The sequence below is a fragment of the Pristis pectinata genome, chromosome 5 (genome assembly GCF_009764475.1).
Source record: "Pristis pectinata isolate sPriPec2 chromosome 5, sPriPec2.1.pri, whole genome shotgun sequence".
Classification (NCBI taxonomy): Eukaryota; Metazoa; Chordata; class Chondrichthyes; order Rhinopristiformes; family Pristidae; genus Pristis; species Pristis pectinata.
In genome coordinates, this window is record NC_067409.1 from 58,957,994 (window position 1) to 58,983,422 (window position 25,429).

General features: G+C 40.4%; 1 protein-coding gene across 2 annotated transcripts in view; it reads left to right on the forward strand.

Annotated features, from left to right (window-relative positions):
- The first annotated feature begins 3,535 nt into the window (after positions 1 to 3,535).
- nxph1 (neurexophilin 1) overlaps positions 3,536 to 25,429 on the forward strand; it is a 98,854-nt gene continuing 76,960 nt past the window's right edge. Inside the window, exons 1-2 of one of the 2 annotated variants that reach the window (XM_052016387.1) lie at positions 3,536 to 3,607; positions 4,946 to 5,098. In XM_052016387.1, coding sequence (XP_051872347.1) covers positions 5,045 to 5,098 — 54 coding nt within the window. In that variant the 5' untranslated portion in view covers positions 3,536 to 3,607; positions 4,946 to 5,044. Of the gene's footprint in view, positions 3,608 to 4,755; positions 5,099 to 25,429 lie in introns of those variants that run through there. The other variant, XM_052016386.1, reaches the window with a different exon arrangement.

Sequence of the window (25,429 nt, forward strand, 5' to 3'; positions counted from 1 at the left end):
AGGGCAGGTGGAGCCAGGTGGAGGGTGAAGGTGGAGACAGCTAGGAGGGTGATGTGGGAACACAAAGGCTACCAGTGTTGGAATCTGATAAGTAAGGAAGGTGTTCATGGGAACCATTAGGTGAGAGAGAGGCAGATGGAACCAGATGGGGGGGAGGGGTTTCCAGTGGGTAAATTGTGTTGGTAATAGATGGGTGTAACCAGGAGGGGGAAAGGGGCAAATTTGGCCTAATACAAACATTTTCTTTATTAGATGAGTTTAGATGCTAAACTTTTTTTCAGTTTTAACATACCCTACATAAAATATCCCAAATATGTGCTGGGTGGTAGCTTAACTGGATGCAGGGTTTCCACCCGAAACGTCGACAATTCCTTTCCTCCCACAGATGCTGCTCCACCCGCTGAGTTCCTCCAGGAGATTGTTTGTTGCTCTAAATTATCGCCGCTGTAAGAGGGTGGTCGGAGAATCAGGGATAGTATTAACGGCATGTAAAAGGGAATTAGCTACAGAGAATGGGATTGCTCTCAGAGCTATTTTAGACTCGACGGGCCGACTAGCCTCCTTCGGTGTTGTAAGAGATTATGAGAGGAATGAAGTAAGATTAAAAAAAACACGGAACACAATTGAAACAAAAATGGATTCAACCAACTTGAAGTATTTTGTTGTTGACAGTCGGCAGCCACAGCGAGGCGCTATCAGACTGCTAATGGGGAGCCTGAGCTGCTCGGTTGGAGATGTTGGACTGAAGTAATTAATCTGTCCTCTTTATCCTAGCGCCAGCAGTGCTCCATGCCGACTGTGGCAACACAACAGCACGCTGCTCATCCGTTCTTTAAACTGGGATTCTGGTATCTCAGAGACGTTCACTTGCTATAGAATGACACGCATTCTAATTGGGTCAGATTTATAGAGGACGGCGGGGTCTCTCATTGTTTTCTGAGTAAATGGTTTAACCCTTTTCCCGCAAGAGAATGTCGGCAGGTAGAGATTTGCGGTTCTGCAGCTAGAACAGATGGGGACTGGGGCACATTTGGCAGTCCTGGCGTAAACAGGAGGGGATGGCTGAAACAGCAAAATGTTGGGTTTACGTCGCATCCAGGAAAAGTATTACCCAAAATAAGGTGATCAGTGAACGGGTATAATGAGCACCAATATATAGAAAGGGACAAGAAGCGGCCACTTGGCCCTACGACCAATTTCTCTATTAGTTTAGATGATTGACGGTGTCGAAAGGGGGCGGGAAAATTGAAGTGTCCGAGGTCGGAGCGCACCAGGTACACAAAGTGCATTCACCTCCGGCTGCTTGTCTAATGTGCAATCCGGTGACTCCGCGCACAGATTAGCAGCCCATGGTCTGACGATGGAACTATTATTATAGTGGTGGTGGGAAGAAACTGTGCACGATTAACTGTAATCGGACTATATCATAAATGTCTGCACTTGGATTGGTTTTTGCTGAGATATGCTTTGCAAAAAGCCGGAGGAGCGGCGCTGTGCGGTGGACACATCGCTTTCCACCGTGTTCTCTGTCACTGCTAATCTCTCGGGGTTAGTAAACGCATCTCGCGTTTTTCTTACATATTTGACATCACACAATTCTTTGCACTTCTCACACTGCCGGCGATATTAATGATGACAGAAGGTGTAAGTTTTTTGCCGCTCAGTGTTCCCAGTAAGCGCCTGGAGACAAATTGAAATTTGCACAACTCGGTCGCCGCTACCTAACCAACCGGCGCCGGAGTTTCCTAGATATGTTGGTGTCCGTGCGTATCATTTGAAAGAGGAATAGGTCTCAAAAAGTGATATTTCTCTCTTCTCAGACGGGGAGCCTGATAGGGCTTCTTGGGTCCACCCCTCCACGGGGACCATGATTACAGTTGGAAACATAAGAGACTGCAGATGCTGAAATCAGGAGCAAAAGCTCATACATTGCAGTTGGGTCATGTGCTGTCGTGCTACCCTTTCACACTTTTAGACTCCAAATCATAGAAAGTCTAAATTAAAGTCAAGGGGCCTTTCGGCCCATCCTGTCAATGCCAGACAGAAAGATCTACCTGGCCCAGCCCTGCCTTCCAGCATTGGGTCCACAGCCCCGCGGGTCGGCTCTTTAAGTGCGCATCCAAGAACTGTTTAAATGTGGGGAGGCTTTCTACTTCCATCGCCCTTTCAGGCAGAGAGCTCTAGACCTTTACCACATTCTGGCTGATTATGTTTTTTTTCGTCCCCCCCCCCCCCCCCCCCCACTCCTCTTACCAATTACTTCAAATCTGTGCCTCTATGTTTTTGACCTTCTGCTAAGGGAAATAGATTCTTCCTGTTCACGATATCTTCACTATATCTTCTCCGATAACAAGCCCATCCCATTCCAATCTTACTTTGCAGCTACAATGCTCCACTCCTGGCGACATCCTAACTAATCTGCTCCGCGCCTTCTTCAGTGCAATCAGATCTTTGTGGGCATATGAAGTACAGAGCTGTACGCAGTACTCAAGCTGTGGCCTTAATGGTGTATACACACCTGGCAATAACCATCATGCTGTCTTGGCTAACAAAGGAGATCAACCCTTGTGCCTTTTAACTATCCTATCTACCTATCCTGTCACCTTTAAAGATCTGTGGACATACACTGCCTCTGTTCCCCCACACTTCTCAATATACTCCCAAATGCATCACCTCACGTGCTACGTTGATGCTCAACAGACCAGACTACCTACATCCTCCTGCAATCGAAAGCTTTCCTCCTCTCTGCTTTGCTCACAGCCAGTTTTAAAGATTGTCGCTTTGGAAATGGATTCCTTCCCGTAATTCTCTTGCTTATGCCCATTGCTGTCAGATTTCCCCTTCCCGACGGAGACGGAAATACTATCAGTGTCATGGTTTTAACACGGTATGTGTCTTACCACATAGAGCTAGTGACCTGCTTACTTCAGTTCCCCTACTTCCAACCACAGATGCTTACATTCTAATAGTTAGCTATCTATTGCGAAACTTGAAGATGAAGATTTTCTCCTCTTGAGGGAGTCGTTTCTCTGTACAGGGAGTTAAAGAAAGGGGATTTTGCACTGGGAACTTCCACAGCCCGCCACACACCCATTAACTCACACGCAAATGTATCAGTGAAGAGTGTGTTTTAACTTTGTGAATTCGTACGTCGTGATCGTCATATATTTTATGATCTCCATTTACTCCAAGTGCATTCTTATGTTTTAAGAACAAGAAGCGAACGCAGACCTCATCAGCTAATGGGAGGCAGCGGGAGACACGGGTCACGTTATTGTTCATCTCACTCATTCCCGCCTTGCTGTTCTGAGCTCCGACTTCTGCAGCTATAATATTCTCTCCTGCAGCGCTCCACCGCTCCGTCAGAGTTCCGCTGTGAAATCGGGGCATCGAGTGCCCCAGCGTGTACGGGAATGAACCCTTCTCCCTTTGATCTGTGCCTGTGTATGTGTGCGTGTGTTTGTGTGTGATGTGGAGAGAGAGTTTAGGAGTCAGACTATCCTTTATTGTTGAGCTTTCCAATCCCTGTATCTTCGCAACGCGAAAGAAGGAGCGATGAAGCTCACACGGCGTGAGCAGGTTGGAGAGTTTCCTGAACCATAATTATGTAAGCAGATTGAATGCCCATTGGTCTTTTTTTTCCCAAAAAAAACGCTCTCCGCATCTTTTGTTGACATGAAACCAGAGTCATGTAAAAAATGGACTCCGATGTACTGAAAAGGACCGATTACACCTTACTATCATTACCACAGTTCAAATGAATCAATAAGGTATTATTATCCATCTGACAACGCTCCAGTAATTATATATTATTAATAATGGTGACATCAATTCAAAGGGAGGTTGATTGTGTAAACAACGTGAGAGGTATTTTAGAGTCAGAGGAGTGCAACTAATGAGCGGGCTCAAAATCCGAGCGCGGCAGTGATGTTCAGTTCATGACACCCAAACAAAACAATAATCTGTGCAGAACAATGCAAAATGTACTCATGGTGCTTCAAAATAATGTCACGGAGTAGTTCAAATATCTGTGGGAAATGGATAAACATTGGAAAGATAACAATTCAATTTGAGGTCTTAATGAGAGGAAATAATCTAATCTGTCTGCAGAAATAATAACAATGTGATTAACAGCATAAAATATGTCAACATTATAATTCAGTTGATGAAATCCTAGCAATCTAACAATTATAATCAGTGGCTGCAGAAATGGTAAATAAATAATAGAAACGTTGTTCTTGGATAAATATTGCGGGTTGTTATTGCTAATCAGATGGCGATAATGCAAAAAGCATGCACGAAACAAATAGGCTACATTCTGGTGCGCAGATTTACTTTCTTCTGCCAGTCTCCACTCTAGAAGCACCTGTACCAATGAAGAAACCCATTAAATAAATGAATAGAAGGACGCCAATTACCTTCAGACAAGTATTTAGTATGCTGACCATTTTTTTAAAAAAAGACTAAAAATCTCTTCTAATGAACGAGCCATGCGTGTAAACGCTGTGGTTGCCGTGGTGGGTTTGCGGTTTCTCTCCCTCTCCCTCCCTCCCTCCCTCCCTCCCTCCCTCCCTCCCTCCTCCCTTTGCAGGGCCAATGCTCTCCCCTCCCTTGCTGCTGGGCTAGGGTTGGGGTGTTCGAGGGGCGGAGGGTGGCTGCTGCCGGCCTCTGATAGGCAGCCGGCTGCCCGATGTCACGGGCAGTGACGTGCTCGAGTGCAGCCAGCGCGGGCTCGATTGGCGTTTGCAAGCGAGTTGAGGCGGCGGCAAAGAGGGGCTGATCACCAATGATCAGATTTAATCGTCCCTGAATTGAAACTTGGCAGGCACTGAATTATGAGATTGCTTCACTGTTTTGCTGGATTAATTCGCATTTAATCGTATTTTTTTTATCTGAAGTAACCTTGTCTAGTGGTCATGGGGTCTATAATTTCATTTTTGTTTAGATGTACAGGCTCGTGAAAGATCCCTCTTTACTCTGGCGGATACAAGGTGGATCTATGTTAAGAAGCAAAGGGAAAGCAGAGGAAGTTTAAGAGGGGAGAATGCAGGCTGTTTATTGGTACACTGTCCTTCTCCTTCAGAGCACTCTTTACCTGGTAAGTTTCTGTATGCTTGATACATTCAACATTTTAAGAGGTGTTGTGGGAACGATAGACTACGTTGCTCTTTACATTTGTAGACTTGAAAATGAAACACGGAGTGTCGTCTGATGCTAGTGACTTAGTGAATTGATGTCGTAGGACAATAACAGCGTTTAGCTCGGTGGTTCCTTCGCACAGTGGCAAACTTCGCATTTATACCAAACGTGCAGTTTTCTACTGAGAGCAGAATAAAAGGGAATTGTAAATGACAGTCATTTGGAAGTCCTTATTTCAGTTCGCAGGTCTGAAAATAAACGTTCTCAAATTTGCTGATTTTTGACAGCAACATGAAAATGATGATATCTACAGTGGGGATACTGACCGGTGTATAACTAAAGGGGGTGGGGTGGAATCAAAGGAACTCCTGTCAGAGTTGCTCGTACTTTAGGTCGGTTTAACAACGAGTAGTTTGGACGCATTTTTTTCCTGAATCATCATTACCTATACAATTTTTCTCGCTTCAAATGAACCTCTAAACCAAAGATGCTTACTTTTGCTTATGTATACATATTGCAAAATAAGCCTTGGGGTCATCTTACCTTGCCTCATTAATATTTTTACCAATAACTTTATTTATGTTTTATGTGGCGCCATGTATTTGCAATCATGGTTAGTATATTTTTAATAACCGCAATAACAGCAAATAAGCCTTGTGGAAGAACGCGTGGAGTTCTGGCTACTTACACTGGTGGTCTCTGTGGAGTTGTTTCTTGAAATGGAGAGGGGCAGTGGTTGCAGTTACAAAATTACGCCAATAGAGAGTGCAGTAGATAGCAGAATGTTCTTCATGGACCTATTACACTGGCTGTGGAAGGGTTAGGAAAGCATACATTTTGTTGCTAGGAACCCGGCGTCGCTTTTAGTACAATGGATATAAATGCATTATTTCAATTCTCCATCTGTGGGATTCTAAGGTTGAAAATTTAACCTTAAATCTCTAACTGATTTACCCTCACATGATCGGGTTATTTTCAGTGCGCGAGTAAAAGGTTGCGCTGGTAGGAATCCGGGATACATTTAATTGACATGCTTCTTAACTTGTTTGAACGACTGGATAAATAATGTAACAATGGGATAAGTAGCACGAAAGTAAAACCAAGATAGAAAGGGGGTAGAAGTATAGTTATAGAAAGGAAAGAAAACAATTGAAAATATGAGCAAATGCAGCTCGAAAATTCCACGGTAAAACAAAGGGAAACAACTGCAACCTCAAATATACATTCATTTTATAGTAGTGCGCACATTATATTCTGTTTAAAAATGGGACAACTGGAGCTCGCTTAACTAGGACTTGTGCCGGATTTAATTATCTAATGTTCAACTTCTGAAACGCACCAAGTTGGCTTTTCTAACATTGTAGGTACCAGAGAAATTAAACACTTAACCGATCAGAGACACCAAACTCACAACTACTCATAATTCTAAAAATCTTAAAATATGTTCCTCATGGACAAAATGATTGGATTACTTTGCAACACTTTAAAATCCAAAGACATCATGGGTCGCAGTCCTTCTCTGGAATTGCCGCATTGGAGTACCGTTTGTTTTCATGTACTGTTTTCAGGTTAGCCGCATTCATTTTCCTCCAGTTGTAAATTGGGACTTTTCAAAACCATTCCATTTGCAAATTATGCTGATTTAATTAAAGTTTAGTTACAGACTTCATTAGGTGTAATGTTTTCTGGCTGCAAACTCGTTAATACTAAAAGATTTGTCTAATTCTTACACTCTGCTAGTGAAATTAAGTTTCCAATGAATTGTTGCATTAGAAATGTACACGTTTAAGAGAATTGGTATTTAAAGTCAAATAAATAATCTGTTCAATTACGATAGAAATGTATCAAAGTCTGTAATAAAACAAAAGAGATTAAATTGCTTGGGGAATTCGTGCGGGTCTCGACCTATTGAACAATCAGGGATTAAAATGAACTACGAAGCCTCAAACACACCGGCAACAAAAAGCTGGCTTCTGATGGGCTGATTTCTCGTGAATGCTGCGAAGGGACATCAAACAGTTATTGGTTTGACTTTGAGGAGTAGATGAACGGTTAATTAACACATGCTTGCGGAATATAGGTGAGGCTCCTTTATTCTCCACATCGAAGAAATATTACATTTAAACACAGGGACGTTTATTGTTATCAGATATAATTTTACATCACCCAAGATACTGTAAACTAGAATATCTAATCCTGACGCAATACGACAACGTCAAAATAATATCCTCGCATTTTTGATGAAAACGTGTTACCCAGAAATAGGCATTTTAAATAAAACTTTTCTGAATTGTGATACATTTGGGTGGGGGAAATATTGTGTGGTGTTTGTTTAAGCTGAACAACAAAAATGAAGTGGAAACATAACGTGATCCAGTGTGATGTGTGAGAAACTAACACTTTTATAATAGAATGGCCTGGGAATTGTCATACTGAAAAGAATAGGTAGTTTTCTTTCGCAGCTAGCAGTCATGTCCCAATCATCATCGCCTCACCTCCGTCACCCCACTACAACTGGATTCGCAAGTGGACATTCGCCCAGGGCCAGAAATCTCACCTACAAAGTAACCGCAGGCTTGAAAGGATGCATTCCTGGACACTGGCCAACCATCGGATGGACCCCAGGCCTTGGGCAAGAGAAGCAAATGACGAAGCAATGGACAGCTGTTTTATAAAAAAGGATGAAGACAATCATCTGGGAGGCGTCTGAAGCATATGGCACACGCCTCGCTGTCGGAATGGGCAGGAGCCCAAATTCATTCCTTCCAGCAAGACTCAAACTGGGACTCAAAGATGTGCAAGGATTCCCGTCACATGAAGGCTTAGGGTGGATATGGTATTTATTGGCAACACAAATAGAGGATATGCACTTGAAAGCAAATATATGGAGTGCATTGTGCACTCCCAACTGTTTTGCTGTAATGCCACACCTTTGCGCCGATCAGGGAAAATCCGGGTAGCAATTATTCTGGTGCCTAACAGGATAATTGAATTGTTTTTCTTTGTACCGTCGACTCCAGTATTAATGTAGCATGTACCTGTAAAGGTCGTGTCTGCTTTCGGTTTATCGCTAGAGAATGCCATTTAATAACAACTTGGGACTTTAAATCAGAAAGTTGCCTTGTTTTCCAAATTATCAATAATTCTGACGACTGCTTCACCAGGGTTTATTGCCACATTCCGAAGATCGTTCTGTATTCTTTCGGATGCATTTATGACAAATCAATGCAACATTTTAATTGTATATTTATTGTCCGCCAAACGGCATAACTCACATCCTCTGGAAACAAATGACATTGACTTCCTTTCGCAGTATATCGGCTATCGGTGGTACAGATTGTTTACCCTCATCGACATCGCCTCGGACATATATAACCAAATCATAAACTGGGAATTTTAAATATTATTTTGTAGTTTTATGTAGTGAGGGAGTGGTAATATATAAAGGATATATCAATCATTCTAACCTTATTAAATGATTTTTTTAACTTGAGATAAAGTTTTATTTCCTACACATATACTTGAGCTCAATTTTGAAACTTTTTTTTCTACACGTATGGACACAGATGGTTCATGGTGGATTTTAGGGTTGGTTCATTATTTTTATTTGTTGGCATAGTCACCATTCCCGAGATACCTCGTCATCATGTTCTGTGTTCCCCTCTGCTCCATCTTACCGAAATTGTTGACTGGGTCACCAAGTGCCAAACCCAACCTGAAGGCAGTTGGAAGTACATTCCCTTTTTATAGTGGTGTAAATATAGTACCCTGATGACTTTAATGTGATTACATTCGCTTGCCTGTCAAGGCCTGCACGCACATGTAAAAGCCAGTGTGTCAAACATGTTATTCTAAGGCATACGTTGCTAATTTCCCTCCAATGCTTCTCCTGCGATTTATTTTCATCTGTCTCGTTCATTTTATGAAAATATTGATGTCAGTATTGATAATAGTGGCGTGTATTTGGTTCTCTTGGAATTGGGGTGAACTCGGCCGTAGTAACTTTTTTTATGTTGAAGTGGATAAATGGCTACAGCTCGAATGGATTTCGGCAAGACTTGAGAGCGCTGAAATGTTGGCCATACACGTATGTAGGATTGGTGCACCAGTAAGCCAAGTATAGGTGATTAAAATAAACTATAGGTGGCATTAAGAGGGCACATTCAGTACTTATTTACTTTTCGTTCCCGAGCAGTATTTGGATTTCCGGGTAGGCGCAGACTGAACAAGGCGAACATGCATTTGATGAAGATGCAGCCAAGAAATCGAAATCTCAGGCGTTTATTACAACCGATTAATTTCGGCACATTTTGCGCTAACAATGCGTTTCATGGCACAGGGAAGGTTTTATTTCTGGTTAATGCGAGCAGTAGTATTGGAAGCTGCTGTTTCTAGAAATGACGACTGATCCTTTACAATCTCGGCATCCCCATTTCCTGCTGATCCGTCGATTGGCATGCAGAAAGCAAAGCATTCTTGTGCACAATACAAGATTATCCTGTTGTTTTACACCGCGTCCCTTGTAATTCAAACACAGACCTACACATCGCTCTGTAAAACATAGTTTAAGAAATTTTATATTCAGGACCGACATGTTCATAGTTTGCATTTTATCAAAGTGAAAATAAAGTAAAACAAAAAAAAATCCTTCATTTTTTTGCCATCAGTAAAGGGCTCTGCTGTCAGCCAATCAATTCAGCTTGAAAGTCGATTGAATTATCTCTAATGAAAATGTTCTCTGGATGAACATTATCAGCGATTTCTTCTCTTTGCTCTGCTACCCACAACTCCAAGGGCTTGTAATGCAATTAGATAAAAGATAGGAAACCTGATTCAAAAGATGCTCCTTTGACTTTTTAAACGTTCTCCAAAGTTGATTAGCGAACTGCTTGTACATAAATGACAGGGTGAAAGAATGGAATTGACTGATGCATACACAGTAAGAATCCCGGTAATTAATAATGTGAAATGGAATGAATATTATTTGGAGAGCTGTCAACCAATCAGCCATTTGCCGGTAATATATAAAAGCTTTCTTTGAGCGATTGTACTGTTCCTTTAAAAGTGACATCTTAACTCATCTGTTTGAGGCTGAACCTCAGTGTAGGCCAGTAATACGACCTATGGGTATTATTACTGTTGGCAGTAACTGTTGTGAATGCTTATTTTTAAGTCAAGATTTTCCTATCCAATTCCATTAAAATACACCATTTCGTCAGTTGCCTGAAGCCATGATATTCTAAACGGGGAACAAAGAAGTATGATATTTGATAGATGCCAAAAGGCTTTCCAACACAGTGTCCGTGGATATGTTATCATTGCTGCCCGCTCTAAAGCATTCACGTTCAAACAGATTGGACTCTGAATGTGTTCTTCAGTGCAGAGGGAGAGCAAAGATTTCGGTGATTAGGCCAAAAAAGTGACAGCCATGTGAAAGCTTCGCCTCTTTAACGCCGATTTAAATGCAATACTGAAATGGGTATTCACTGCATCATTCACATTCCATGCTTACTTAATGGATATTAATTACAGTGTCTTGCCATGGAAAAGACAAAATGATGGATTTACGATTGAGGGAAGTGCTCGTTTAGTAATTCTTCTGATTTATTAAATGTCCCAGCGATGCGATCATCTTTACCTACAAAACGATATTTTTCACTGACATAATATGATAGCCAATGTGTTCAGAAGGCAGGGACCAGTATTCCAGTAGATTGGCGATCTTATGTTTTTCTTAAACACATGGTAAAAGATGAACTTCATTTAAAAAAATACGGAGTGATCTTTCATTTAAATTAAGAAATAAAGTTTTGAGACACAATGAGGTGCGTTTCTTTGAGGACCTCCGTTGTGCAATACGAGTGCTTTGTCACCCTTTTAAATCGACCCTTTGTTGTAAGTTAAAGACCGACGCCAGTTTACGGAATTTTCAGAGTATCTCTCTCTTAGGTACTGAGTACTGAAATGAATTTGATCATATTGGTTTAACTTTGTCTCTAGTTCGTAAAGTACACGATGCTGACGTTTTCTTTGTGTGAATTATTAAATATTTGCAGAGTTGTCATTTGCCTGATAGTGGATGTTATATTTTCCTCTTTCGTCTTTTTAATTATTAGAGAAATGTAATAGAGATAACATTAAATTCTGGGAGTCATGAGAGGTAATGTATGACTTGAAGATTGGACACGTTGCCCAAGTGCAGCAGCTTCAACATCCTCAGTTGTTTCACTGAAAGAAATGTCCCGGGAAATAAACACCCGCCTTCCCACCCCCATCCATGACTAAAATAACTGAAGTGGTTTTGATAAATCTTAAAAGCATTTTAATCCCAATTATCGGGATTCCGAGGCAGGACAAATAATGAGACTCAGGTCGATGGCATTTTTAATGAAAGGTTGTCAACCTGAAACGTCAACTCTTGTTTCCCTTTCCACAGATGCTACCTGATTCGACGAGTATTTTAGGCATTTCCAGTTTGTATTTTTGAGAACGAGATATGAGGCGCTTGTTTGCTAAGCGCAAGGCAAGCCAATGCAGTACGGAAAGGCAAAGCTGACCTGGCAAGGCAAACGATGTTAGTCAATGTATTCTTGGCGGGGTATTGTGGCTTATGTAGTGTACATCTTCAGCCGCGAACCGAAACGCCACCACAAAGGGAATAACATACGGCCCGGGACCCAAACTTGCAAAACGAACAGACAATAACAAAGAAGGAATCTCATTCCAAAACTACAACTATGGAAAGTAACGGGCGTTAAGGCAAAGGGCAATCTGTACGAATTTTCCTTGAAATTAAAACCAAATCTAAGGAACGATCCAGATTGCATTTGGGAACATAAAAGACTTTTTTTCTTTTAAATTGTGTGTAAATTTATATTTCAATACCTGTCGTAAAAATCCAGTTATTCGTCGAATTGCCAAAGCTGAATACGACGGATGCTGGAAATCCGAAACACAAAAATAAAAATCCAGAATCACTCAGCAGATCCGTGCCAAGAGAAACAGAATTTAATTCGATGATCTTTCATGGCAAAGTTTTGATGAAATGTTAGAGCTGTTCCTTCTTCACAGATGCTGTCTGAGTTGCTGAGTAATTACTTAAATTTTATTTCACCTCATGAATTAATTGACAATGGCGATTGTTGTGCGTTTGCTCCATTTATACACTTAAAGTCTCAAAAGACCGCGAACATTGCTTCACGCGGATCTAATCGGAGTTCCCTCTAAAGAAGTAAAGTCCAGATTTTTTTTTAACTGGTGAGAACTGTTCCCATTTTCTTTATGCAAACTCTATCGTTGTGCGCAACGACCGTGTTCACTGCATTGCTAATTTTTCTGACTTTCTCCAAATGTACTTAATTGTGGTGGAAGATGGACCTTGTGCCATATTGAGACAAACTATCGTATATGCATTGGCAGGTTTTCGTTGGGTAACACAACGGTGATAGAAGTAGAAGCGGAGAGGGGAAATCTAAGTCGTTCATAATATCCAACCTGTTACTCCCTAAGTTGGCTGAAACACATATTACTAGTAAATATAGCAGGCAATATCTTTGTGCGATCATTGTAACAGCTATAATAATCATTGCTATTGTAGAATGAATACATTCAGTCTGATTCCTTCAAGGCACGTTACATCGCAGTCATTTTCTATTGCACTTGTCTTACCAAATAAAGTGAACAACAACTTGCAAATTACATAATTAAAATGATATTATCCTTGCACAACAAAAAGCACAAACAGCGATTGCCTCTCGAAACTACTCCACTAATTGTAAACCACTTTGGGAAGTGCTGACGACGTGACCATGAAAGTACTTAGAAACACGTTTTCAGTTAGTGTCAAGCATCATCAGAAGTGAACAAAACATCGTTATTTGTGTTTCTTTTGAGACCCATAATTATAAACGCTAAGCACATTATGCATAGTTCTTCCAATATGCATGAAATACAACATTGCGACTCGTTAACGATCTGTGCATTTTACTTCAACTTCTGTCTTCAAACAATCGCACGCAGTTTCCGAGCGATAAACAGAGTTGATCAAACCCTTCGACACAAAACGTTGCCTTTGGACGGGATAACGCGAAGGGAAGCAGTATTGCTAAACCAGGCGGTGAAGACAAACAATACTCTAAGGCCAGTTGCGTAATATTCCAATGAAGATACAAGGCATTATCTGCACTCATCACAACCTTGCTGTTCCGACTTGCTCACGGTTCTGCGGCTCGAATTGGTTAATGCTGAGCGTCAGAAGCCTCGGGAACAATGCGTGGCGTATTTATAGAAAGTTAACGAGCGATGCGGATTGAAGATCGCGACAGAGAAAAAAAATGCAGGGATGTAGCAGATAGCTGGCCCACCGAATGCCCTTTGTCTTCGGCTACTGACCCAGCTAATACTGCGGAGCGGTGTGGTTTACTTGCCATTAAGTAGGTGCAAGTCTCGAAAAGCCCGAACTTCTCCTGTGGGGACCAACGAACAGAATATCTACTTTCTTCATCCTCAGGATAACTCGCCCGCCCCACAGTGAAAAGGGAACCGGACCGTCTTGTCTGTAACTGTGGCCAGTAGCGTAGAGCTTCAAAAGACAAGAGCCTGCTCAACGGGCAACCCCTTTCCTACCACTATACCCAGCAGGGGTCAAATACCGCAATTACACAGCATTTATTTACTTTGGAGCAACACTCAAAACGTTGGAGGAACTCAACGGGTCAGGCAGCATCTATGGATGGAAATGGACAGTCGACAGCTGAAGGGTCACGACCGAAACGCCGACTGTCCATTTCCCTCCATAGATGCTGTCTAACCCGCCGAGTTCTTCCAGTTTTTTGGGTGTTGCTCTAGATTCCAGCATCTGCAGTCTCTTATGTCTTCACCTATTTACTTTGGTTTGGAACTTTGGAACTTCGGTCACACCCCCCGCCATCATTCTGAGGACAAAGTTTCCATTACAATTTCGAAATATTGGCACTTTAGAAAAAACATAATATTTGTACCAAATGAAATGTAATTTGACAGAGCCTTTAATTTACGCGCAGTCTGTCAACATTTAATATCATTGAAATGTTACTGGTTTTAATACATTTTTGGATGTTCAAAATACTGTTCTAATATACTGACAGATAAGCCTCCCCGAACCATTTAGTTATCAACTCAGACCAGGTTGCAAACTTTCATAAATGTTTAGGAATTCGCTGCTGTTTCAATGACAACAAGTTGCATTTTCAGCACGGTAAACCATCGACTGGAACACAAAGTAAAGGCGGGTAGGCTACCCAGTCCCTCAAGCCTGTCCCGCCCTTCAATATGACCATGGCTGATCTACCCTAAGCTTACACTCCTCCTCATAATCAATCCCTCAACCTTTCCAAAATGCATCTACCTCCAATTTAATGGCCTCAACAATGCCCTGGGGTATAGAATTCTAGAGCTTCACTGCCATCTGCGAGAAAATTTTGCTGTGTAACTTGGTTTTAGATGACCGGCCCCTTATCTTGAAACTATGGTCCCCTTGTCTGAGACTTTCCCTGTCATGAAAACATCTCAACACCTACCCTATTATGCCCTCTTAGGATCTTATTTGTTTCAAGAAGGTCACCCAATATTCTTCTAAACTCCAAAGAATACAGACCCAACCTGTTTAGCTTTTCTTACCAGGACAACTCTCTCAGCCTATAAATTAGCCGGGTGTATCTCCTTTGGGCTGCCTCCAATACTGCTATATCCTTTCTTAGTTAAGGAGAGCAAAACTGTGCACAGTTTTGTACCAAACCTCCCTACTTTAAACTCCAACCCCTTTGCAACAAAGATCATTATGCTTCTTCACATGTTCTTAATCAAAATAAAATTCGACACCAACACACGTCAGGAAATATTTAGCTCTGATAAACAGAAGCTTGGTTGAAGAGATAGCTTTTTAACCGATCTACTGGAGGAGAGAAATTTGGCGAGATTTAGAGAGGCCATTCAAGTTTGGCGCCGAAATAACTGGACAGCTCCGACACCAATAAAATAGGGGTAGAAGTTGAGGAATGCACAGGGATGGAAGGGATTACAGAGGAAAGGAAGTGGCGCACAGTGGAAGGGATTGATACATTTAAAATAAACCATAATTTGATTAGGATTGGAAGACGGTGTTGCTAGAAATCTCTTCTGCAGTGTTGTGTGGGGATATATTCCCAATTACAAAAATGATTTAATTAGCACTAAACGCATGAATTTAAGAGCCATTACTGAATAATATCATGTGAAGTCAGTTTAGAAAGTCAATGTAGGTATATAGATATTGGAATTGCTCATTATTTCCGTATATTTTCGTTTGTGTATATGCAAAAAACATTCCAATCTTTCGTGAAAGACTTTCAGTATAATTCCCTCTGCAAAGAATTGTGCACAGGTGTGCTCTAAATGAAAAAGTATAAGTCACTGGATTCGATTACAGTGCGACATTTCCCGGACCTGCTCATGTCTGGAGTCATTCTCCAAGCGGTATAAATAAAAGTACTATGCCCCATCACGAACAATAGAGTCTGATAACAATTATGATGAAATGCACCTTAATAACGTTAACACGATGTTATGACTGATTGTGATGGGCACCAAAGCAGCCATCGGCTGTGCAAAGAGAAGAAATGATATGAGGATCATACATTCATATTTGGACCTTACATCGTGCCATCTCTAAGACTTCATTTCCCACTTTTCTTTTGTCCAGCACTAGCTTTGCATAGGCTAATCTGTTGCTTAAAACCTCCTCTGATACTTTGGTATCTCCACTCCACCTTTGCAATGTACTCCTTTGTTCAATTTATGGTCATCCATAACTCTGCAGCTCCCAACACAGCCATTTCCCCTTCCCCATCATGCTTATTAACCGATTTTAGGTCTAAGCAAACTTCAATTCTAAAATCCTCTTCCTAATTTTCAACTGTCTCCATAGCCTCACCCTTTGCCTTGGAATCTCCTTCAGATCCATAATCCACATTAATCTCCATTTGTCCGGTTGAATTTCTCCAGCTGACGTTTCTTCAGTTGTCAAAGCTCAACACTCTGGCATTCACTTTCAAAACTTCTCTGTCCCTTTCCTGCTTTGAGAACCTTCTTAAAACTTTGCTCATTGACCAAACCTCTCGATTGTTGTTTGAATAACATTCTGGAGAAGCCGGTGTGAGATGTTTTTTGCCACCTTAGAGGGGTCATTAAGGAAGTGGTAGTGACGCAGTATTAGCTTGTGTGTGAACGTCTTTGGCTGCCCATTGCCACCTTTCTGGTTGTGCAGAGCGCGTTTCTCGAATATAAAGTGTTGCAAGTAGTTGGGGGGCTGCACTACTGCTATGACGAGCTTCTCTTGTGAAACCTGCGAATCCAAATCCAGCCTAAATCTACTCATTCTGTGCGTGTCTTTACCCTTCCCTATACCCGTTGAAAACCAGCCTACAACTTGCCAAAGGCCTTTGTCAATTCAGTAAAGGACTTTGTAAGGGATCCCACCGCATCAAAGTCCGAAATGGGTTGATCTTTTTGCTCCAATACCAACAAACTAAATGAATGCACGTGGAGTATATAATATGTGCAAATAGTTCGGGAAGTAAGAATGAATCCGGAAAATGGCTCTAATTCATTCACATTTCAAAAATAAACCCTCGCCCCAATATCTAAGTACAGCGTAGGAACAGCTAGATATGGCAAAATTCTAACAAAGACTGAGAATGCGTGGGTTTAATATAATTTCCCCGGATAAAGCGTACTTGGCTTTTGTCTTCTGTAGTTGCTGCTTACAGTTTATAGTATGAGGATTGTGGTGAGCCCTACCGTGCTTACAACATTGGCCCGTTTATCCAGAACCTGCCCACTTTTAGCACCTTGGTCCTGGACGGTAACTTCTGCAAAGTGTCCACTTGTTTCTGAAAATTGAATGAACAGTAAAGCACAAATACCCCAATAGCCTGCCATTCATTTGATTTTCAATAACTGGAAGACAAACATTCCAAATACCAATAATGGTCTTAACGAGGGCAAATCTGAACTTCCAAACTCTCTTTCTCTAATATCTTGCAGCAAGGTTTTGTACTAGGCCCGTCTTATGTAAAATCAAGTAAAGTGTTAATGTATTATACCATCTAAGTCTCCTGGCCTATTGACCGCACTGCAACTTAAAGCAATTAATGTGCTGTCCAATTACAAACAGTCAAAAACTTATCAAATGGAATGAACAACTCGGGGTCTGTTTTGCTGTATCTGATGTTTCATGTTCCTTCCTTATCCCTATTTGCACTGTACAGGCCTCGATTTATTGCAAATAAATAGCAACAAAATATGGTGTACTTGAATTATCGAGTAAGTTTGTCCAATAATACACGTCGTTGAGACTTGTGATCATTGCAATATTAATATAAGCAATTTTTTGCATATACCATTACATTATTTATTTGCATAATTGCATCTTTCTTTCGCAGCTTTCTATTGGTTTACTTTTTGTTCGTCATTCTGTTACCTACATGACACCAAGTGTAATGAGTAGTAGCCTATTTAGAGGCTGTTTCTAATTGGTATCTGAAGGCAAATTCCCATTCTGGATTTCTACTTCAGTTGCACAGTAATGTAACGGCGTGTCCCAGAACAGTTGGCTAACGACTACTGCTTTGCTATAATGAGCTTTTTAACTGAAACATTAACAATTTAATCTCATGATTTCACGTAACTTTCACTGCATTCGCGGGATTTGGATTTGCATCTCACTAATGTTTGGAACCTACATGGATTCGTAAACTCCACGCCTTTCTTTTCCTATCAGCTGTTAATTAGCTCTTGCGATTTATAGCTCCATAAATCCACAATCCAGTAATTAAGTCTATGCCGTAGACAATAAAATGTCTGAGTGTTTCAGTTATAACTTATGAATTTGCAGCAGACCAAGATCAGGTCAAGCGATGTTTATAATCTGTGGAAGGGCACCTCATATCGCCAACATTACGTATAGTGTAAAATGTGCATCATTTGTTCTTAAAACGGCGTTGCTTTATTTTCGCTGGTAGAAACACACACAAGAACTATTCTATCTCACTATAATCCGTGAACACCCCTTCCTCATCTTGCCCACCAACTCCTCTTCCACGAACAGTCGTTTTAAGCAGACACTTATTAGTTAATTTCTAAGACCCGGTCAGTGACAAGCCTCCTGATGGATAACCTGCCAAATGCAATACTTTCAAAAGGATCAGCACTCAAGCGCAGTGATCGTACACAGTGCTAGACATTATTTGTCTCTTGTTGTAGTGCTTCCTGTTTGAGAATAAGAGGGGATCCAAGGTAATTTAACACAATCCTGTGAACACTAATCTTGTATTGATACAATGTGCCTCCAGAGAGCAGGCTGTTGATGAGTAGCTGTCATTGAATACATGGTTATTGACAGACTGGACTGTGATTCATGGTGCGTTGATCAATGACATTTAATTGTAATTGAGTATATTGTGAAAATATTATAAGGGCATCTCTGGTAATATATTGTTATTTTACTCCATTCAGTATCCCGATGCAAAGGAAGGAAAACAGATGCTACTTCAGAGCAACAACCTTCATTTACATCACGTTTCACACTTCACTATTTGGATTTAATACCATGAAACGGTCATGAATTATGCATGTCTTGACAACCGTCAGATAATTGTTATCACTAGTATACGGATTAACATTTTTACATGTTGTAACGATGAATAACTTTTGTAACCAGGGTGACTACCTTTTTCAGAACAGCAATACGCAATCTTTATTGACATAATTAATTTAATATACATCTTAGTTCTAAGCTTCTACTCCGCCTCGATCAACAGTAGGTCGCGCAGGTCTTTTTTTTGCGGGGGTGGGTGGTGGAATTCTTGCCAGATTATTATGGGGCAGTGGTTTATAGGATTTGAGTACAGCATCAGGTCTTATCCGCTCTTCATCCCCAAGTGATCGCCTCTCATTGCTTACACTTGTGACAATCAGTCCTGGCTTCAACAGATCGAAATCTTCTTACAACACCAACAGCAGGCGGGGTCACAGTGTTTTCCTTATTGGGTCTTGAGAGAGAGGCTGACGTGGGGATGGTGGTGGGATGTCTTTTGATTTAACTTGTTTTAAAATGGGTTGTGATATGGATGTTGTCAGACATCACAGCCAATAAAAAAAGCTTAATTTATTTCGACTGTCAGCCACTTCTGCACTCTCGTCACTACGAGGATTAGTAATTCGCTTTTAAAAGGCCAAAGAGTCCATCAGAGAAAGTGGCACATAATTAAAGTGCCTTCTGCTGGATTTTCTTCGGTGATCTGCTCCTACTGTGAAAGAAGGGTTTGCATTCATGCAGGGCTTGGTTTGTCCTCGGAACAACCCAGAGCGCTTCACGCCCAATAAGGACAGAAGAACGAAAAACGGCCAAAGCTCGGCAGGTCATGTGTGGGGAACGACACAAATGTAGTGGGTCGGAAGACCTTTCATCATTAACCGGAAAAGGTTTGAGATATAACAGGACTTAAACAAGCACAGAGACAGGGAAAGGACTGAGGGGTGGGGTTGCGGAGGAGAACGGGCAAAAGGGAAGGCCTTTGATAAGAGGAAAGCAGAAGACATTGTAGGGACTTTGGTGCAGGGCGCATGCGGATGGTGATAGTGTAACCAAGAAAAGTTAGGTTTGCAGGAGGTGCCAATGGCAATGGTGGACTCAACAACTATTCTCCCCAAAAAGTGAGCAGAATGGTAGGAGGACGAGAATTTAAGCTCATTTGCTGGTGACTGGTGTCCCCCCCCCCCCCCACATTTTCCCACACTGAACAATTTGAACCTTTTCTTGACTTCACCAAGTCCATATCTGATTCTCCCTTCTTTCCTCAATTACTGTATCTTTCTTTTCAGGGAACTGGCTAGCTACCAATAACTGACACCCACAACTAACTATCGCTGGCCCTCCCAGTTTGCTTCCTCTAAGACCTAGTTTCTATCTCCATTGTCCCTTCTTTAAATGATGCTATTTTCCATCACAAAGCCCCATCACTTTACACCGCTATTCCATTTGTTAATTTAATCTCTCCCACCTCTCACATCCTCATTTTGTTTTGCTCTTTCCCCCCTTGTGCCTCTGCAATTCTTTAAAATACTTTAGATTTCTAAGCATTGCCATTTCTGGTAATATGTGCTAACCCTATGTATATCTTCATGGATGCAGCTTGGTATTTCCAGCTTTCGCTGCTTCTATTTCAGCTTCCTAGCATTTTCCTTTTAAGTGTTATTTTATTGCATTCCTAAGTTTGTAGTGTAGCTGATGCTGGTAATGCCTTGATTTTGGAATTATTATTTCTGAATGGCATCTGAGTGACTGCTATTGATGGTCAATCATATAGCTTTTGCCACTCTCAGATGCCATTAGTGAAAGCTCATGGCGAGATTCCACACTGATAGATAAACACATTCACTTTGTAATGAAGGGCCATAAAGGAGAAGGGCATTTGTCTATTTGGTACATGTATGATGGTGCATCTCTTGAGGGTGGATTTTTCTGTCTTTGTCGGTCAGTACTGCTAATTTCCTAATCATAAATGTCCGTCAGAAACCAAGTCTGTCTCCGGTTTTCATTGGCACAAGTTCATGTCTCACCTGATGGATTACTACGTAAAAAGCTCCCAATGCAGCAGAATCCCATAAGGTGCTGGGTGGATGTTTTTTTAAACTTTATTTACACCACGGTAACAGGCCCTACCGGCCCAACAAGTCCGCACCTCCTATTTAAACCCATGTTAACCTACCCGTATGCCTTTGGAATGTGGGAGGAAACCGGAGCACCCGGAGGAAACCCATGCCATCACGAGGAGAACATACAAACTCCTTACAGACAGGGACGGGAATTGAACCTGAAGGCAAAGAGTTTAATAGAAGCACTTCAAGCCACTTTCTCGCTATTTCTCAAGGCAACCATTTCCAGCCAGGATTGCCAATCTCTATGAGTGGACAGATATCCTGATCTTGCATGACCAATAGCTGCAGGCCTAACACTTCAGAATCAGGCACTGGTGTGAGGGGAACCATTATCAATTGTTATGTTGATCACTCTGGATGAGAAGTGCCGATGCTCTCCTTCTGGTATAGAAGAGGAAGCAGAAAAATCTGCCCTTCAAGCTGCATGAGTAAGAGCAACATTTCATGCAATGTTTTCAAAGTTTCCAGAGAGAACACCATCATCTATACTGGCCTACATGTTCCAGTTTTGTTTTAGTCAATGCAAGACATGGAGACATATCCGGCAAGGACAGCACTGCCCTTCACAAATTTTCGCTGTATTGAGTGGCTTGCTGGGCCACAATGCCGTTTGTTTGAGTCATATATAAATAATGACTGCAGTTTTTCTTTCCTTAAGGAACATTAGACAATCAGGTAACTTCTAAATAACAATCCAGTGGCGTCATGGTCACCCCTACCACAGGGAATTTTGAATCTAGCCTTCGTGTTTCTATTCCAGCAGCATGCTTTCCATGTTACCAACTTCCATGACATGAGAAAATCATCTGCTGGGGCCTAATAGGCTTGGCTTCAGTGAAATTAGGTACAGACTAAAATCTTCTACTTGACTTTCCTGCCTTTTTTACATGGAAGGATGGTTAAACCCAACTGAAAATGATGTGAAGGTGATAGTTTGACTGCATTAGTAAACCCCAACGTCATGCCAAAGTCCATGATTCATGACGCATTTAATCCAAGGTGCTTGATCACAACAGGTCCTTCAACATAGAAGTATCCATTAGTAGGAACGATATGTATGGTATGAGGTACTTGCTTTATGACAATTGTGAATCCCAAATAATAAATAAAACCACTTACTTCTAACTAACCATAATTATTAATGATACATGCTATGATCACAATAAAATTAAAGTGCTGGTGATGAAAGCTAAAGTCAATAAGGATTATTTGGATTTAAGATTGCAAGGCTCTTGTGGGAAAACAGCAGTCTGTTCTGATGATGGATTATTGATTTGAAATGTTAACTGTTTCTCTCTCCATAGATTCTGCCTAACCTGTTGAGTATTTCCAGCACATTATTTCTATTTCAGATTTCCAGGCACTGCCTCTTTGTACTGTTCAGAAGTCTAATATTACCTTTGATTCACAGATTATGAACAGGATTGTTTTTACAGTTACAAAGCAGAAGCAAAAACATAGTCACAAGAAGATATATGTTGGGAGCAATACTTTTTGGAAAATAAATAACTGAATGACTGTAGCATGACTCCTAGGTGTGGCAGGTGTTACCGACAAAATACGTGATGGTAGTTTCCAAAAAAAACAATTTTTAACTTGGCTCTATTATCCAATGGTTAATGTTCACTGTAAAGGGAGACATTGACTGCTCAAATATAATTTTATTTTAATATTATGCTCTGTAAGTGCTGTTTTCATTTTGACTGAGGCATGGTAGAATCAATTGATATGATTCTGTAACATTTTTCGAAGCTCCAATGGATCAATTTGAAGTTAATACATGGAGAGTGAAAAAAATGGCATTGCACAGTTATAAGGGAGAAATGAGAACCATCCAAGTCTATGGGCTGAAATTAAAACATAAACAGTGCTTTGAATTACTGATGTTTCATTGAAGATATTTGTGCCTTACAAAAGCAAAATAACTGAAGCTGCCGACACCTGAACAAAAAGCTGAAAACATGAGAAGTGCTTAGCATGTCAGCTATCTTATTACAGAGTGTACCATTTACTTTTCATTTACAGTGAAAACTCCTTCAATAGTGATTGTATTGTGAGTTGTTTAATCATATTGGCTCACTCTGTGTTTGCTAAGACTTCAGCCAATGAACTCGATGGAGCTAGTTTTATTAATGTAATTACTGTAAATGTCACTGTCAATTTCATCATTACATTAAAATATGAATATTTCTAACAATTACACAACGTAAAATCTTAGATATTTATCTGGTCATCACACTCAAAGATGATCAAGCCCTCTCCAATCAATAGTGCTGGCTTTATAAACTGCCCTGGATCTAATTGGGATACTTGAGTTTTCTTACCTTATGCGCTTCTGCAGTTACCTGCACTCCTCCCACCTCCGCCTCCACCTCCACCTTTTTTTGGACCAAAATCAAATGTTTAATATGGAGATGTTTGTTCAAAGTCTTGGCTGGAATTCTTAACTGTAATTTTGTGTATTGGATCTGGAGACGTGTAGATCTAATATGACTATAATGGATTCTTATAACCTCAAGGCTTGCTTGTGGTATAATATATTAATTGGGTCAAGTTATATGAAAGAGATCATGGCTGCTAACACACCATACCTTACTTTTGTCAAAAGTGTTTGGACTGCTTAGTTTAAAATTAATGTGTTAATAACTTGGTTATAAAGGCCTCCTCTCCCCATATCCTGTGACCCCCCCAAACAACCCAATTTCCACACCTCTGTCAGGATTTTTTTGCTGCCCAGATTTATCAATTTTCCAAAAACATGTTTAATGATAATAGTAGATAACTCTGTCACAGATTCAGAACCTCTCTTAGAGATGCAAAAGCAATTTTGTTGTTTTTTTTAAATGAGTCCTTTTCAGCCAACAAGAAACAGGTTAAGTTATGGGCATGGAGTGAGTACATTTGATTGATATGTGTATATTTAGATGCTGTCATTTACACATAGATTAATATATGTGATACAACTTGAAGGCTGTCAGATGGAAATGTAAATTACAGGAATAAATATACTTCTAATCATATATACCTTGTACATATGTTATGGGTGAAATAAATGAATTATAGGTTAATTTACTCTAGGAGAAAGATGTCTAAGCTTTTGTCTTTGTGGTACATTTGATTGTAAATCATGGAAATGCATGGATCACATATAAAGTCACCTATTTAGCCAATATATCAATGCTCCCATTAGTTTATATGTACCCGAAGTTTCAGCTACTAATGAAGCTGTGTATTCTGATTTAGCAATAAACCAGACCTGAGGCAGTGGTAATAAGAATAGCTCTTTCCAAAGTAACAGTATACAAATTTAAAACAGATCTAGTTCAGCAAGAATTAGAATTTAGTAGTCTGGGCTTCTCTGAATTGATTTCTACTGCTGGTAGGGTGCATATGCCCCAAGGGTAGAGACATCCTGCTCCATATCTTCATGCTTAATGTCAAAAAAATCCCAAGGTTAAATATGAGGCTCATAAATCACATCAAACTGTTCATTTCCTTAATATGATAAGACATACTATTACCTGATATGATGGTACAGTAGCTAGAACATTATTAAGATGCAACGTAAAGATATTTTGATGTGACCATCGCACAACAATACTGTCAAATGATTCACAGGATATTATTTGTGCAGTTGATATTGTTCCCTTTCTCCTCCATTTCTATTATTTGTCTGAACTCCCTCCTCTTCTGAATATGCTAACTCCTCCTGAAGTATTGAGCCACCTGCGCATTGCTTATCTTGCGCACCACACCAAATTTGTAAGTCTGATACCTCAGCTGTGTCTGGATCCCAGTGCTCTTCTCATTCTGTAACACACTGAGGCCAGTCACTGCATTTTTTCTACTACCTGATGATGGTTCAGATGGGAATTAACATTGGGATCTGTAGCTTCATAGTTTTGGGGAAAGCTGCTTTCAGTTTCAATGCAAGATTGTAATGATTAAGAGTCTAGTTTTAATTAAAATAATATCATTTATCTTTAATGTGGGTTTGTATCATAGATACCAAAATGTAACAGAGGGATGCTGGCGGATATTTGAGATATGTTACATAATAAGTAGAGCAAGTAGAGGAGCAGGGAAACAGCTAGATGATTTAAAATGAAGCACAGCCTTGTGCTTTAATCACTTCAAGGTATTTTGTTCTATCATAAAGTGTGCTGAAACTTTCATTAATGTAATTATTAGGTAGTAATTTTATGAATAAAGACTTTTACTGTTGGCTAACCAGATTCTTTCATTTATCATTGGTATCTCCTGATGTAGGCATCAAAGTAATATAAGTTCGTGGTCTTGGTAGGATTGATTTATAATTTGCTGCATACATTTAAAAGAAACAGATATTTCAAATAAGAATCAGGTTGGAAAGCAAAAAAAAACCTGCAATTTTTGCATCAGTCTTCTGATAAAAAACTATCAACTGAAAAACATCAACTCTCTTTCACATTCCACAGATGCTGGGTGTCCTCAGCATTTTCTGTTCTTATTTCTCATAGGCCTCCTTTTCATTAGTAAACATAGTTTATATTTTATCATTGAAATGTATTTTTTT